Below are 13689 nucleotides of genomic sequence, written 5' to 3' on the forward strand. Positions count from 1 at the left end.
CATCAAGCCATAAGCAAACATTCATTAAGTGTCTGTGCTAAGTTCTGGGGGTGCAAAAAGAGGCAAAAGACAGTTTCTGTCCTCAAAGAACTTACAATCAAATTGGGAAGACCTCATGCAAACAAATATATACAAAGCAAGCTATATATTGAATAAATAGGAAGTAACTCAAAGAGGAAAGGCACTGGGATTAAGAGAGTTTAGGGAAGACTTCCCAGAGAAGGCAACATTTTGGATGGGATTTAAAGGAAGTGCGGGAATTCAGCAGCAAATGTGGAAGAAGGTGGCTAGTCCAGGTATGAGAGACACAAGGAGAAAAGGCTAGAAATCAAGAAATGGAGTGCAGCATCTCAAGCCCAGGATGACTACATCAGGATACATGTTAGGGAGTCTTTTTCCACCCACAAAGGCAAGCACTCATATGGAGGTCAGAAGAAGCGACACAAGAACATTATCAAGGTCTCTCTGAAGAACTTTAGAATTGATTGTGACACATGGGACACACTGGCACAGGATCTCACTTCTTGGTTCCACAGTGAGATGATTCAGACCAGTTCCAATGAGCTTGTGATGAAGAGAGCCATCTGCACCCAGAGAGAGGACTGTGGGAACTGAGAATGGACCACAACATAACATTTCCACTCTTTCTGTTACTTTTGCTTGCATTTTTGTTTTCCTTCTCAGGTTTGTTTCTTTCTAGATCCGACTTTTCTTGTGCAGCAAGATAACTGTACAAATATGTATACATATATTGAATTTAACATCCATTTTAACATATATATATTGTACTACCTGCCATCTGAGGGAGGGAGTGGGGGGAAGAAGGGTAAAATTTGGAACAGATGGTTTTGCAAGAGTCAATGTTGAAAGATTGCCCATGCATATGTTTTGTAAATAAAAAGATGTAATAAAATAAAATTAAAATTAGCTAATGATACCTTTGAAAGGCAGAGGGAATCTGAAATTAGGAAAAATGAGATTTAGGGTCTGAAAGTTCCCTTGAGAAGGAAAGGTAATATGGCCACGGCAAATACGATGCATTGATTTGTGTCAAAGCATAGCATAGAATAAGGAGCAAGCCAGGAAATCTGAAAAGATGTCCAGAGCAATAAGAAATAAGCAATCTAGGTGGAGACAGATTTGTTAGATCACAATAATGCCTGGGAGGAGACCCAGATTCAGGGAGGGTTCTGGGGTGTGGTGGGTCAACAAGGACCTACCTTTCTCGATGCTCAGGGAGTCTATTGCCCGGTAGCCTGCATTGACAATGCCATGCTTGGCACCTGCTTTCATCACAGCTTTGTAAACAGGTACACAGGATGCCTTGGGCACGTGCAGCTCCCAGCCCATCTCACCAACAAAAGACAGTCTCATGGCTCGAACCTGTGGAGAGAACAAGAGGCCAGTTCTCAACCTTGTTTTCAGTTCTACCCCTTTTATAATCCTCTCCAAATACGTGTTTGTAATAGAGTCTCGGCAGCCAGGGGGAACAAAGGAGGACCAGGCCTGGGGTCAGGAAGACTCAACTTCTTACATTTAAATCTGACTTCAGACCCTTCCTAGCTGTGAGACTCCAGGCAAGTCGCTTAACCCTGTTTGCCTCAGTGTCATTTGGAAAATGAGCTGGAAAAGTGGCAAACCATTCCAGTATCTTTGTCCAGAAAACTTCAAATGGACATAAGTGAAAATGATTCAACAGCAACAAATAGAATCACAGACTGTCCGAGCAGAAAGGCTCCGAATGTCATGTCCAACCTTCTCGTTGTATACCTGAGAAAACTAGACAATGGAGCTGACTTAGTTGAGGTCATCCTGGGAGTTGGAGGAATCTGGCATCAGAAGTCAGGCATCCTAATTCCCAGTCCTAAGTACTTTTTCCTTCTTTGCCCATCAGATTGTTGAGGATGTGGAAGTTAAGTTCAAGGCACTTCTACCACTTCCCCCTGTGATAATGTCTTTGGTTGTCAGTATTAAAAGTTACTCCGAAATCTATAGTCATATGAAAATTCTCTAAATTACTATCAATTAGAGAAATTCAAATGAAAATAACTCTGAAGTTCCTCTCTATACCTCTCAGATTGGCTAAGATGACAGGAAAAGATAATGATAAATGTTGGAGGGCATGTGGGAAAACTGGGACACTAATACACTGCTGGTGGAATTGTGAAATGATCCAACAATTCTAGAAAGCAATTTGGAATTGTGCCCAAAGGGCTGTAAAACTGTATAAATCCCTTGATCCAGCAACGTCATCACTGGGTCTATATCATCAAGAAATAATAAAAAAGGGAAAGGGACCTATATGTGCAAAAACTGTTTGTTAGCCCTTTTGTGGTAGGAAGAAATTGGAAAATGAGCAGATATCCATCAAGTGAGGAATGCCTGAATAAATTACAGTATATGAGTGTAATGGCATATTATTGTTTTATTAAAAAAATGAAGAACAGGCTGATTTTAGAAAGGCCTGGAAAGATTTACATGAACTGATGATGACTGAAGCAAGTAGAACCAGAAAAACATTGTACACAGCAATAGCAGGATTGTGTGACAATCAACTATGATAGACTTGGTTCTTCTTAGTGGTTCAGTGATCCAAGGCAATTCCAGTAACCTTTGAATGGAAAACACAATTTTCATCCAGAAAGAGAAAACTATAGAGACTGAATGTAGATCAACACATACTATTTTCACCTTTTTTCCTCATGGTTTTTTCCCTTTTGTTCTGATTTTTCTCTCCCAACATGATACATATGGAAATATGTAAAAAAAAAATGAATGTATATGTATTTTAAATGTTTTTACATTTAACTGGGGAAAAAAAGTTACTCCCTGGAATGGATCAAATCTTTTCACCTTAAGGTATAAATGAGCAATAAAGAATCCTTTGTTACCTCTTCTAGGAGAGTTTGTATTTCAAACAAGATTAAAACCACAAATCAAAGGAATGATTCTCTAATGGTAGAATTTCATATACTGATAAGTGTGGTATGAGCAAGTGGACAGGAAATATATTTGGCAGAAAGAAAGCCTTCTCTATGTCCTTAAAATGAGATAAGATATGTAGAACACTTTGAAAAGTTAATACCATAAGATCATAAAACTTAGCTAATATGGGGATGTGGGTCTACAGTGGAAGTGGGAGACTTAACTAAATTCCCTTTTCAAGAATGATAAGGATAGAACCTTGAGGATAGAGCCTTGAGGGCCATACCTAGGATAGAAGACAATTTTCATTTTAGGTGTAGTTAATAAAAGACTAATTTTACTAACTAAAAAAGAAGCTTATTGAGAACCTACATGTTAGATGCTCTAGGTAGGATTCTAGGTAGGAAGATTATTTTAATAGTATATTATTTTTCTAATTTCAAGTAAAGGTGGTTTTCAACATTCATTTTTGTGAGATTTTGAGCCAATTTTTTTCCTTCCCTCCCTTACTTTCTCCTCCCCAAGACAGTAATCAATGTAATATAGGTTATAGATGTACAATCAGTTTTTAACATATTTCCATATTTGTCATGTTGGGAAAGAAAAATCAGAAGAAAACATAAAAAGAATGAAAAACCATGAAAAAAGGTAAAAATAATATTTTGACTCATAATCAGTCTCCATAGCTCTTTTCCTGGCTGTGGATGGCATTTTCTATTCCAAGTCTACTGGAATTACTTCAGATCACTATATTTCTGAGAAGAGCTAAGTCTGTCATAGTTGATCATCATACAATCTTGCTGTTAGTATGTACAACGTTTTCCTGGTTCTGTTCACTTCGCTCAGCATCAATTAATGTAAGTCTTTTCAGGCTTTTCTAAGATCAGCTTATTTATTATTTTTTATAGAACAAAGTATTCCATTTTATTAATATTCCATAACTTATTCAATCATTCCCCAATTTATGGGCATCCACTCAGTTTACAGTTCCTTGCTACTACAAAAAGAGCTGCTATAAACATTTTTATACTCGTAGGTCTTTTTTCCTCCTTTATGATCTCTTTGGGATACAGACCTAGCAGGGGCACTGCTGGATTAAAAGGGATGCACGGTTTTATAGTCCTTTAGGTGTAGTTCCAAATTGCTCTCCAGAATGGTTGGATCAGTTCACAACTTCATGTTGGTATATTTTTGATCAGTATGGAGAGGATTGAGTAGATAGTACAAACTTAAAAACAACCATTTCCCTCAAGGAACTTGCAATCCAGATGCCAGGATCAACCAGACAACAGATAATTCAATAAATGTCTCCATCTCGTCACCATCATAAGTCATTGTTTCCCCTTTTGGCCTAAAGATATGGGAACTGAGACCTCCCTGGTGGCTACAGCCCACACGAATGGGAATGACTAATGGTTAAGTCTCTATCTAGTAGATTTCAGAGTATGGGGTATCTCAGGATCTGTAAATGTAGAAGGATTCCAGTTTTTGTTAGGGGGAGTGTTCTGGGGCAGAACTAAACAACATTAATACATAGGTCCTTGGGGAGGTGACTTCCTGGACTCAGCACATGTTTCGACTGGTATAACCTAAAAACTGAGCTGTCAGTTGGTACTTCAGAGCCCTCAGGAGGATCCACAAGCTAACAGTGTTCAGGCAGCTAAAGGGCAAGAGGACTTGTACCTTGTGATCTCTGCTGTTCATAGCTGGAGTGATAAATGAATAGCAATGAGTAGGATCTCCTAGACTACCAGGGACGTTAATTCCATTGTAAACCTGACACTCTAATCGAATGGTACCTGAGGAATTGGAGTCTAAAAGCTTTTGAAACAGCACAAATTTACTCTGTGCTTGCATTTGCTGAGGTCTTTTGAACCTCAAAATTGAAACAGAAACTGTACTTTTGACATTTCCCTGCATCCATTGAGCAGGCTTTGGTGGTACATAAGAATCGCCTTGTCAACTGGATTCTAATTTTAGACAGCCTATGAGGGAGAGTCAGGCTGCCAAGCCAATCTCATTTCCTAGCAGGAAAAATAAAAATTAAAAACAAAACAAAACCATATATTAAATGGTCTAATAGTTCTTAAGTCACCTTCAGTTGGACTCTTCCTACAGTGTTAACTAGAGTGGTTGTTAAACTTTGGTCTGTATTTGGAAGAGAAAATCAGGCTATTTGTTATTGCTCCCCATTATAATATAAAAAGAGACCAAGAGAGTATGTACATTACTCAAATCCCATTTGCAGACTGGGTGATCAAGACAAGCTGATTGACATTAGTGAACCTGGTGAAATGAAGTGGGGAGCTCCAATGCCCAGGTGGCTGTCAGGAAGAGAAACCATACAGGATTTTCTCAAACTCCAAGAGCAGAGGAAACTAAAGAAATAACAGATGTGAAAAGTGCTTTGCAAAGTGTAAAAGATGTAAGCTAACGTAAGGTATTCTTGTAAGATGAAGCCAAGGTACAAGTGATTGAAGCTGAGAATGTCATATTCACACCTTCATTGAACAGGGGATTAAAATACTAGAATGTAACAACACCTTTATGAAGAATGGAGAATCTGGAAGCACTGAGAAGAGAAAGCTAAGAGAACAGATTGAATAAGAGACAGATCAAATAATATGTGAGAAGAGACAGTAACATACAGCTGTGCCTTCATTTTGTTATAAAGGGAATAGAGAGGGCAATGGGGAAATGGAGACCTTGTACCTGCTACAAGGTGTGACACAGAGCAGCTCCCACTTTCTGGGTTTTTCCTCCATGTGTGCTACTAGAACTCATCCCTTTCCAGACCCACATGTGATCATGTGGGAGATGATCTGAGCTCCCAGAAGAAAAGTGTCATAGGTCAAATCCACAAATACTGTCTAAACCCAAGATGAGGTTTTATGTATTCCCAAGGAGATAAGGTATGAAAAAATTCCAATTGGTCTAATTGAATTTGTTCTCAACATCGACCCAAGTAATTATCACCATGGAGTCTTTATTAGTTCCTGATGATTAACAGCTGGAAACTGCTAACATCTGGTACTTTTTAGTGACCTCTTTCTTACTCCAGAAGAGGGATTTGTGCCTGAACATGGCATTTCTAAATAGGATAAAACCGAGGGAGGGAAAAAACCAAGGTCTAGAGGATTTCTTTGATTGGAATTGCTGAAGGTCATGAGTCAGAATGAAAATGAAAGATGAGAAGGTTGATAAAAAGGTGTCTAGAGCCAGGGGATAGGGGCAGATACCATTTAGAGTGTTGTGTTCGGCCCTGGATACCATGTTTTTTCAAGTTGATCTAACTTAAACATATATTAGGTACATGGCTCAGTGCATACAAAGACAAAAAAGACCAGGCTCTATATTGAGAGTTTACATTCTCCTGGGGTAAGTTAGAATGCACTAGAAGATGGCAACATGGTCCAAGAGAAAAAAGTGTCAAAGGTGGAATCAGAAGGCATAGTTTGAATGTTGTTTCTTTCACTAAGGTAACCTATATGACCTCTTATCTCTTGAAGGTCTCAGTCTCTTCATTTGCAAAATGAAGTAGCTAAACTATCTACGTTTATAGAACTAAATCTATGATTCTATTGATCTTATGTTTCCATATTTGAAGAGGAAAGAGTTAATAACTGTGAGGTGATAAGTCTTATGTAGGAATTGGTAGTTTGAAGGATTCTATGGCACATTTTCATGAGTTCAAATCAGGACTCAGATACTTATTTGCTTCAGTTCCCTTATCTGTAAAATCAGCTGGAGAAGGAAATGGCAAACAACTTTGTATCTTTGCCAAAACAAAACAAAACATCAAAAACCCAAATGAGGTCACAAAGAGTTAGACATGACTAAAATGAGTGAACAACAACCACAATCTATGGGAGAGAGGTAAGGGGGGTAAATTCTGGTCATGGAGGATAACTCATTCGAATGCACCAGGGCGGGAGAATAGAATGTCATGGAAAGCAGCCAACAGAGCAGTCTGAGTAGGAGAGAGAATGCATGAATGAGATTAATACAGAAGGCTAGGAAAGATCATCAGGAATATTGATAAGATGGAGTATGGTCAGAGGAGGACAGCCAGGATGCTAAAGGAACTTGAAATCAGAGCACCCAAGGGACCTTTCAAGGACTGAGGACTGTTGAACTTGGAGGAAAGATGTCCCACATGGAAAAATAATTACTGTCTTTAAATATTTGAAGGGTTATACAGAAAGGAGAGTAGACTTACTAAATCTAAATAGACTTAGAGAGTTTGATTGAAGCATATCAGACTAGAAACAAAGGGTAGAATTTGGGAAAGATCGATTTTTTTGCTCAAGACAAAACCAAAACAAGCCTCAAAAAATCCCTTTCTTATATCTAGAACTGTTAAAATGAAAGGGATTATCTTATGAGGTATTTGAGTTCCTTACAGAAATAACAAATTTCACTTAAGTATAGTGATTTAAGGTTTCCTGAGTGTATCCTTCATAACAACCCTGAGAGATGGGTAGCACAAACCACACCCCCATTTTATAGATGAGAAAACCAAGATTCAGAAAGGCAACCTGTTCTAAGTGATCTAGCTAGGAAGCTACAGAGCTGAGATCTGAAGGTAAGGTCTGATTCCAAAATTAATAATCTTGCCCCTAAGTCATCATGTCTTCCAGTAGGGATTTGATGGGAAAAAATGCTTATATTGGGTAGGATTTTAGATTAGATAACATCTGAAGTCCTTTTCAATGTAAAGAATCTCTGATTCCAAGACTACATTATTGAAGTAAGCCCGCAATGACTATGGCAGGCAGATTATTCATAGCACTAACAACTCCGTATTTACAATTAGCGCCACAATGACCCTTCTCAGTAGCACTGGGAGGATGACAGCATCTCCCTTTGTTTTGAGGAAAGTAGTTGCGGTTGTTGCAGAGGCTAATGCTTCTTTTTGTAAGAGTGATCAAATGTGAACAGCTTGACAGCAAATGGAAATATTTCAGCCGGGATACCTAGGAAGATCTTAAGTTTAGAAGGCTTTTCCATCTAGATCGGGTTTCTAGGGTTAGAACTTTTATTAAGCGATTTGGACAAATTTCCTTGATGTCTCTTCCTAGTTCTTCTGATGCCCAATTACTAATAAAATCATAACTAGGTAGAGGTGAACAGGGCTTTGCTCCAGAGCACCAAAATTTAGGGTTCCATTCCTTCAGCAGTGTGGAGTCAACTGAGCTTGACATCTAAAAGGAAACAACCAGCTGGGACACTTTCTTCCCTGGCAACCATGCCCCAGGTGATTCCTTCTCTGGCCCATTCCTGACCTACATCTCCTCTCCATCTGCCCTGTGCATGTAAAGTTGATTTGAGGAGATGTTTTATGTTGCTTTCCTTAGGAAGTGAATATGCCAACAGAATATTAGCTGTGGCTCTGATTGCTATGAACAACTTTCAGGCATTTAAGCCACTGACAAGGCAAAAGACAAGCATCCGGTTTGAGGAGAGCGGTACCTAGCGTGAGGCAACAGGGTTTTGGCCCCAGGATGCTGGCAAGATGCATTTCTTCCCTGACTGGTTGGGGTGAGAGGCTTCTTCCCAGATGGAAGGAAAATTTTCCTAGGCTTTGCTTTACAGAGCTCTCAACAGCTACTGTGTTTCCCCACTAGCTGTTAATCTTTATTATGTCATGAACTCAGGGGTATGCTGATAAATATTTAAGGACTTGCTCTGAAAAAACAACAACATGCCTGATGCATTAAAAATGTATACACAACACACTTTTAACGTTAATCGGCATTATTAACAATTTACCACATTCTTAAGTTTGGACAATCAACAAAATTTATAGCATTTCCTGGATTTCAAAGGTGTCACTCCTTAAGAATTTAACAATCAACTCTCCGGAAATAGGAGGTATCAGAAGTCAAATGACCTATAACAAAATCTCAGTTCTGCCATTTACTGTTGCCTCTGTGATCTTTACCAAGTCATGTAATCATAAAGATAAATCTCCTTTTCTTTACATATTTACAAAGCAAGACTGAGAGCAGAGGATTGGACTAAAAGCTCACCCTGAAAATTTAATAATTGGCTCTCTCAAAGCAGTAAGAGCCAGTTGTAACACATCCCTTCATAGACCCCTTTTCAATATGATGAAGTCTATTGGATGCCTTTTCAAAATAATATTTTTTTAAAAAATAGAATGAAATGCTAAATTTCAATTGGAGGCCAGTGAAAATAAAGATGAATTTTTTTTTTTTTTTACTCATCCAAGTTCACAGATTGTTTGAAATCTATCTGCAAACCTTTTGGGAATCCATAAACCCCAGGTTGAGGACCCTTGCCCTAAATTGTCACCAGGATCCAATTATATGGCATCCTCTCTTAGGGCTGCCTTTTCCCTTTATGCCCCCATGAATTTGTAACAGATTCTGATAAGACGGCACTACCACCATCACTCCCTCCCCCAGCTGAATTTTATTCTGGATATAATGAATTCTAGTTAAAAGCTCTTCTACGATCATCTGACATGATTTGTTTCTCCACTTGAGCTGGGAAGGAACTACTGCATGTGGGTCCAGAAAAAGATGAGCCTTCCATCAAGAGCAATAAAATGAAAGCAGGTGAGATGTGTAAATGCAATCCAGCAACCAAATGGGGGAGGAATGTCTTTGTGGTTCTCCAAGCATCTAAAGCACCTGCTACTTTGAACTGAAAATGCCTTAGAGCTGTGCATCCTGTTATCAGCAGCCAAATTTAGCTACAAAATTAAATGGTTGGAGCAGAGACCTTTTGTGATACAAACTGTGCTCTGAGCTGCTAAGGTGTCAAGTGTATCCGCCATTGGGTGCTTCCAGCTTGGCTTCCAACATTCTGTCCCCAGCCTCGTGAAGATTTAATGAGAGAGTATCTATGAAAGTTCCTTGAAAATGGTAAATGGTGGGACAGATGTTAGGTGTTATTTATGATGATGATGATAATGCTGTTTCTATTCTGAATTCAATTCAATTCAATTCAACAAAAATGGTCTAAGGGAAAGAGCACTAGTCTGGAAGGCAGAAAACCTGTAATTAAATCTCAGTTCCACCACTGTGATCTTTGCAAGTCATTTAACCTTTTTTATGAATCTCTTTTCCTTTACATCTAGATGATATAGGGCTGAGGGAGAGAGAAACATTGTGCTAGATAATCCCTAAGATCCTTTCCAACTCTGATACTCTGTGATTCTAGGAAATTTAGAGTTTCTACTATATTCAGGGCATGATGGAGGAATTTGAAAATATTCAAGTCATGTTCTTGTCAGCACAGAATTTACCATTAGCAGAGAACATGAAACGTGTAAAAATAACTACAATGTAATTCAGAGTATATTAAACGATATTGACAAGTTTACTGTTCTATCCCATACTAATATTTTGCTTTAGTTAGGATTTTGGTAATCTAATGAAGCTCATTCGAGTTTTAAAATTTCATCTTATTTCTATAGATGTTAAAAGTCAAAGGAACCTTAGAAAACAGGATTGTTCTGAAGGGAACCTCCGTGGTCATAATGGTTCAACCTCCTCATTTTACAGATAAAGAAACTGAGGCAGTAGCTTACATGAGTTGTGTTAGTGTGCGCAGTTAGTATGCACACTGAAATCAACTTAAGCACACTTGGCACTCAAGACTTTTTAGTATATGAGTCAGAAGAAGCCCAGAGAGGAATCACACTGGTAGTACCCATATCACTGATCTTTCCAAACCTTCCCATAGTACGTCAGCTCATGGTTTAAGACACATTTAGAACAATGTACTAAAGACTCTGGGGCCAGCCCTTACAAATATGACTGGCTTTTAAATACCTAAGGTTTTTAAGAGCCACAGAGTGAGAATGGTATTCTCTGGGGCTGAATTAAAAACCTGAGCATCAAAGAGAGGGAAGTAAGAGCAGTAAAGGAAAACTTGTCTTTGATTCAATTTCAGTAAATTCCCATGTTTCAAATATCTAAAAAGTCCAAAATACTTCAGACATCACACCCCCTCCTTTTCCCCAAACTGGTTTATTTTCCTTCCAAGACAAATTGACATTATCTAAATGCTTATTTTTTGACTCATCAAGATACTGATAACCTTTAGATCTATGCTACCAAAAATTCCTGGTTGACTTATATGATTCTATTTAACACGATGAAAGCCTTATTCTAGGGCTCTTTTAAAAATAATTTTATTATTTTTCTCTAGTTATATGTGGAACAATTTTAACATTTTTTCTTTTCAAATTCTGAGTTCCAAATTTTCTCTTTCTCTCCCCACCCTCAATTCCCATTGAGAAAGCAAGCAATAAGGGGCTGCTAAATGGTACCATAAATAGAGAACCAGTCTTCCAATCAGAAGGACCTGAGTTTAAATGTGATCTCAGACATTTAACACTTTCTAGCTGGGTGATCCTGGCCAAGTCAACCCCAATTTCCTCCCCCCAAAAAAAGAAGAAAAAAAAAGAAGGCAAACAATTTAAAGTAGGTTATACCTGCGTAGTCATACAAAACACATTTTAATGTAAGTTATGCCATGAAAGAAAACACAGACAAATCTCTCCCCTCTCTCCCCCAAAAACAGAAAGTAAAAAAAGTATCTTCAATCTGCATTCATGCTCCACCAATTCTTTCTCTGGAGTCACTTTCATCATAAGTCCTTCAAAACTGTATTGCTCAGAATAGCTAAGTTGTTGACAGTAGATCATTACATAATATTACTGTTACTGTGTACAATGTACTCCTGGTTCTACTCATTTCACTTTGCATAAGTTCATATAAGTCTTCCCAGGTTTTTCTGAAATCATCCTGCTTGAAATTTCTCATATCACACTAGTATTTCATCATAATCATATGTAACAACTTGTTTGACCATTCCACAATTGATGGACATCTCTAAAGCTCTTTTCTATTTTTGTGGGTACTGTTGCATCAATGAGACTGTGATCCTTCCCTTAAAGGCTTCAGAAGAATTGTAACTCACATACCAGAAAGATCTCCATGTCTTATCACACTTGGATGCATTTGTCCTTTTGTACACATCTGGTGTTGGAAATTAGTTACATCATTATCAATCCACTGTGCAATAAGGCCATTGCAGGATGACAAAGTTCTTCTAAACAAAACACTAAAGAGGAGATTCAACTCACCTTTTTCCTGGTTCCTTTAAGAGGTATGACTACAATCCTCTAGAACCATGATTCTTAATCTGGGGTCTGTGAGCCTGATTGAAAGTTTTTTTTAAAATAACTGTATTTCAATATTATTGATTTTCTTTGTAACGCTGTATGTTTTGAGCATCTAAAAACATTTTTTTCTGAGCCCATTGGGTTCTCACCAGATGGCCAAAGGGGTTCCATGACACTAAAAAGGTGAATAGTTCTAACTGTAGAACAAATATCTTTAATTGTAAATGTCAATTTACATAGTATGCTGGACAGGCAAATGCCAAAAAAAAAAAAAAATTAAGCCATTGTTGTTATTGCTTTGGTCTGCCTATCCCACAATAACTCTGAAAAAGATCATTCAGAATCTTATTTAACACCTCCAATGACAAAGAAGTCATTACCTTACAATTCTTGGAAAGCAGCTCAAAGACAACTGATAAATACACATTGTATGAACTTGTCTGCCCTTCACACTTTCACACAGGAGACCATGAATGGTGTGTAATTGTTTATATAACATGTGCAAGATGGGGGAAAGTTCCTCTCTCCAAACTAATCAAATCATAACTGCTAGGATAACCCCTTTCCTGTGGCTAGGGCGTCACACACCTACGGGAAAAGAAATTAAATTTCCTTTAACCTTAAATTAATTTTCAGAAGAAAAACACTTTATCAGCCAGACTTGTCATGAGTTTTCCTCCTGGTGATGGCAGGCGCTTGCATGCTGCTCTCCAAAGGAGGCCTCTACTGTTTGGAGGAGCTAAGAAAACTGTATTTACTGAAGTAACTGCCAGAGATTCATATCTTGATCCTTCGTACTGGAAAAGGGGGTTCTGGGGAAGAAGCAGCCAATACAGGAGGCATGTTGCAAGAGCATTTAATGAGCCAAATGTCCTCCTTTTGGCATAGACACAAATATTTTGCCGGAGAGGACAGCTGGCTGCTCGGCTGCCTCTAGGGGAGGCTAAACTTCGCCCCATCCCCTTCCTCTTGGAATTCGAGGATTATGTGAGTCTATGACTAATCCAAATACCTTAGGGAGGAATTTTTAAAAATAATACCACATAGTCAGAAAAATTTCCTGACAAGAAGCGTTACAGAATCTCAGTTGCAAAGGAACTCAGAGGTCATATGGCTTAATCCATATTTGACCAAGAATCTACTTTTTGACACCCCCTTCCAATAAATGGACATCTCATTCTCCATTTGAAGACCTCCAATGGGAAATCACTCCTTCTCAGAGCAATCCATTTAATTTTGGACATCTCTGATGGATAGGAAACTTCGGCTGACATCCAGCTTAGAATGGTCTCCTAAATTTCTATCTACTGCCCATAATCCTGCCTTCTAGGGTCATGCAGAACAATCTAATCCCTCTTCTTAGAACAACTATTCAAATACTTGATGATATTAGTCTGTCCCCCTAAATCTTCTCTTCTCCAGGCTAAACATCTCCAGTTCCTATAATTTAGGTATGGTTTCTAATCCCCTCACCATCTTGGTAGCCTTCCACTTCCCTTTGGACAGGTTTCAGTTCTCTAAATGTCCTCTCAAAATTTTCACTTAGAACTAAATAGAATACTCCTGATAAGGCCTTATTAGTGCAGAGGGCGCTCACCCAC

At 38.4% G+C, this 13689-nt stretch overlaps 1 protein-coding gene across 2 annotated transcripts in view; it reads right to left on the reverse strand.

Moving 5' to 3' along the window:
* The window catches only part of SARDH (sarcosine dehydrogenase), a 135578-nt gene that overhangs the window by 17128 nt on the left and 104761 nt on the right, over positions 1 to 13689 (reverse strand). For both annotated transcript variants that reach the window (XM_051980288.1, XM_051980287.1), the window contains exon 18: positions 1221 to 1383. In XM_051980288.1, coding sequence (XP_051836248.1) covers positions 1221 to 1383 — 163 coding nt within the window. The remainder of the gene's footprint in view (positions 1 to 1220; positions 1384 to 13689) is intronic.

This window comes from Antechinus flavipes, chromosome 2 (genome assembly GCF_016432865.1).
Source record: "Antechinus flavipes isolate AdamAnt ecotype Samford, QLD, Australia chromosome 2, AdamAnt_v2, whole genome shotgun sequence".
NCBI lineage: Eukaryota > Metazoa > Chordata > Mammalia > Dasyuromorphia > Dasyuridae > Antechinus > Antechinus flavipes.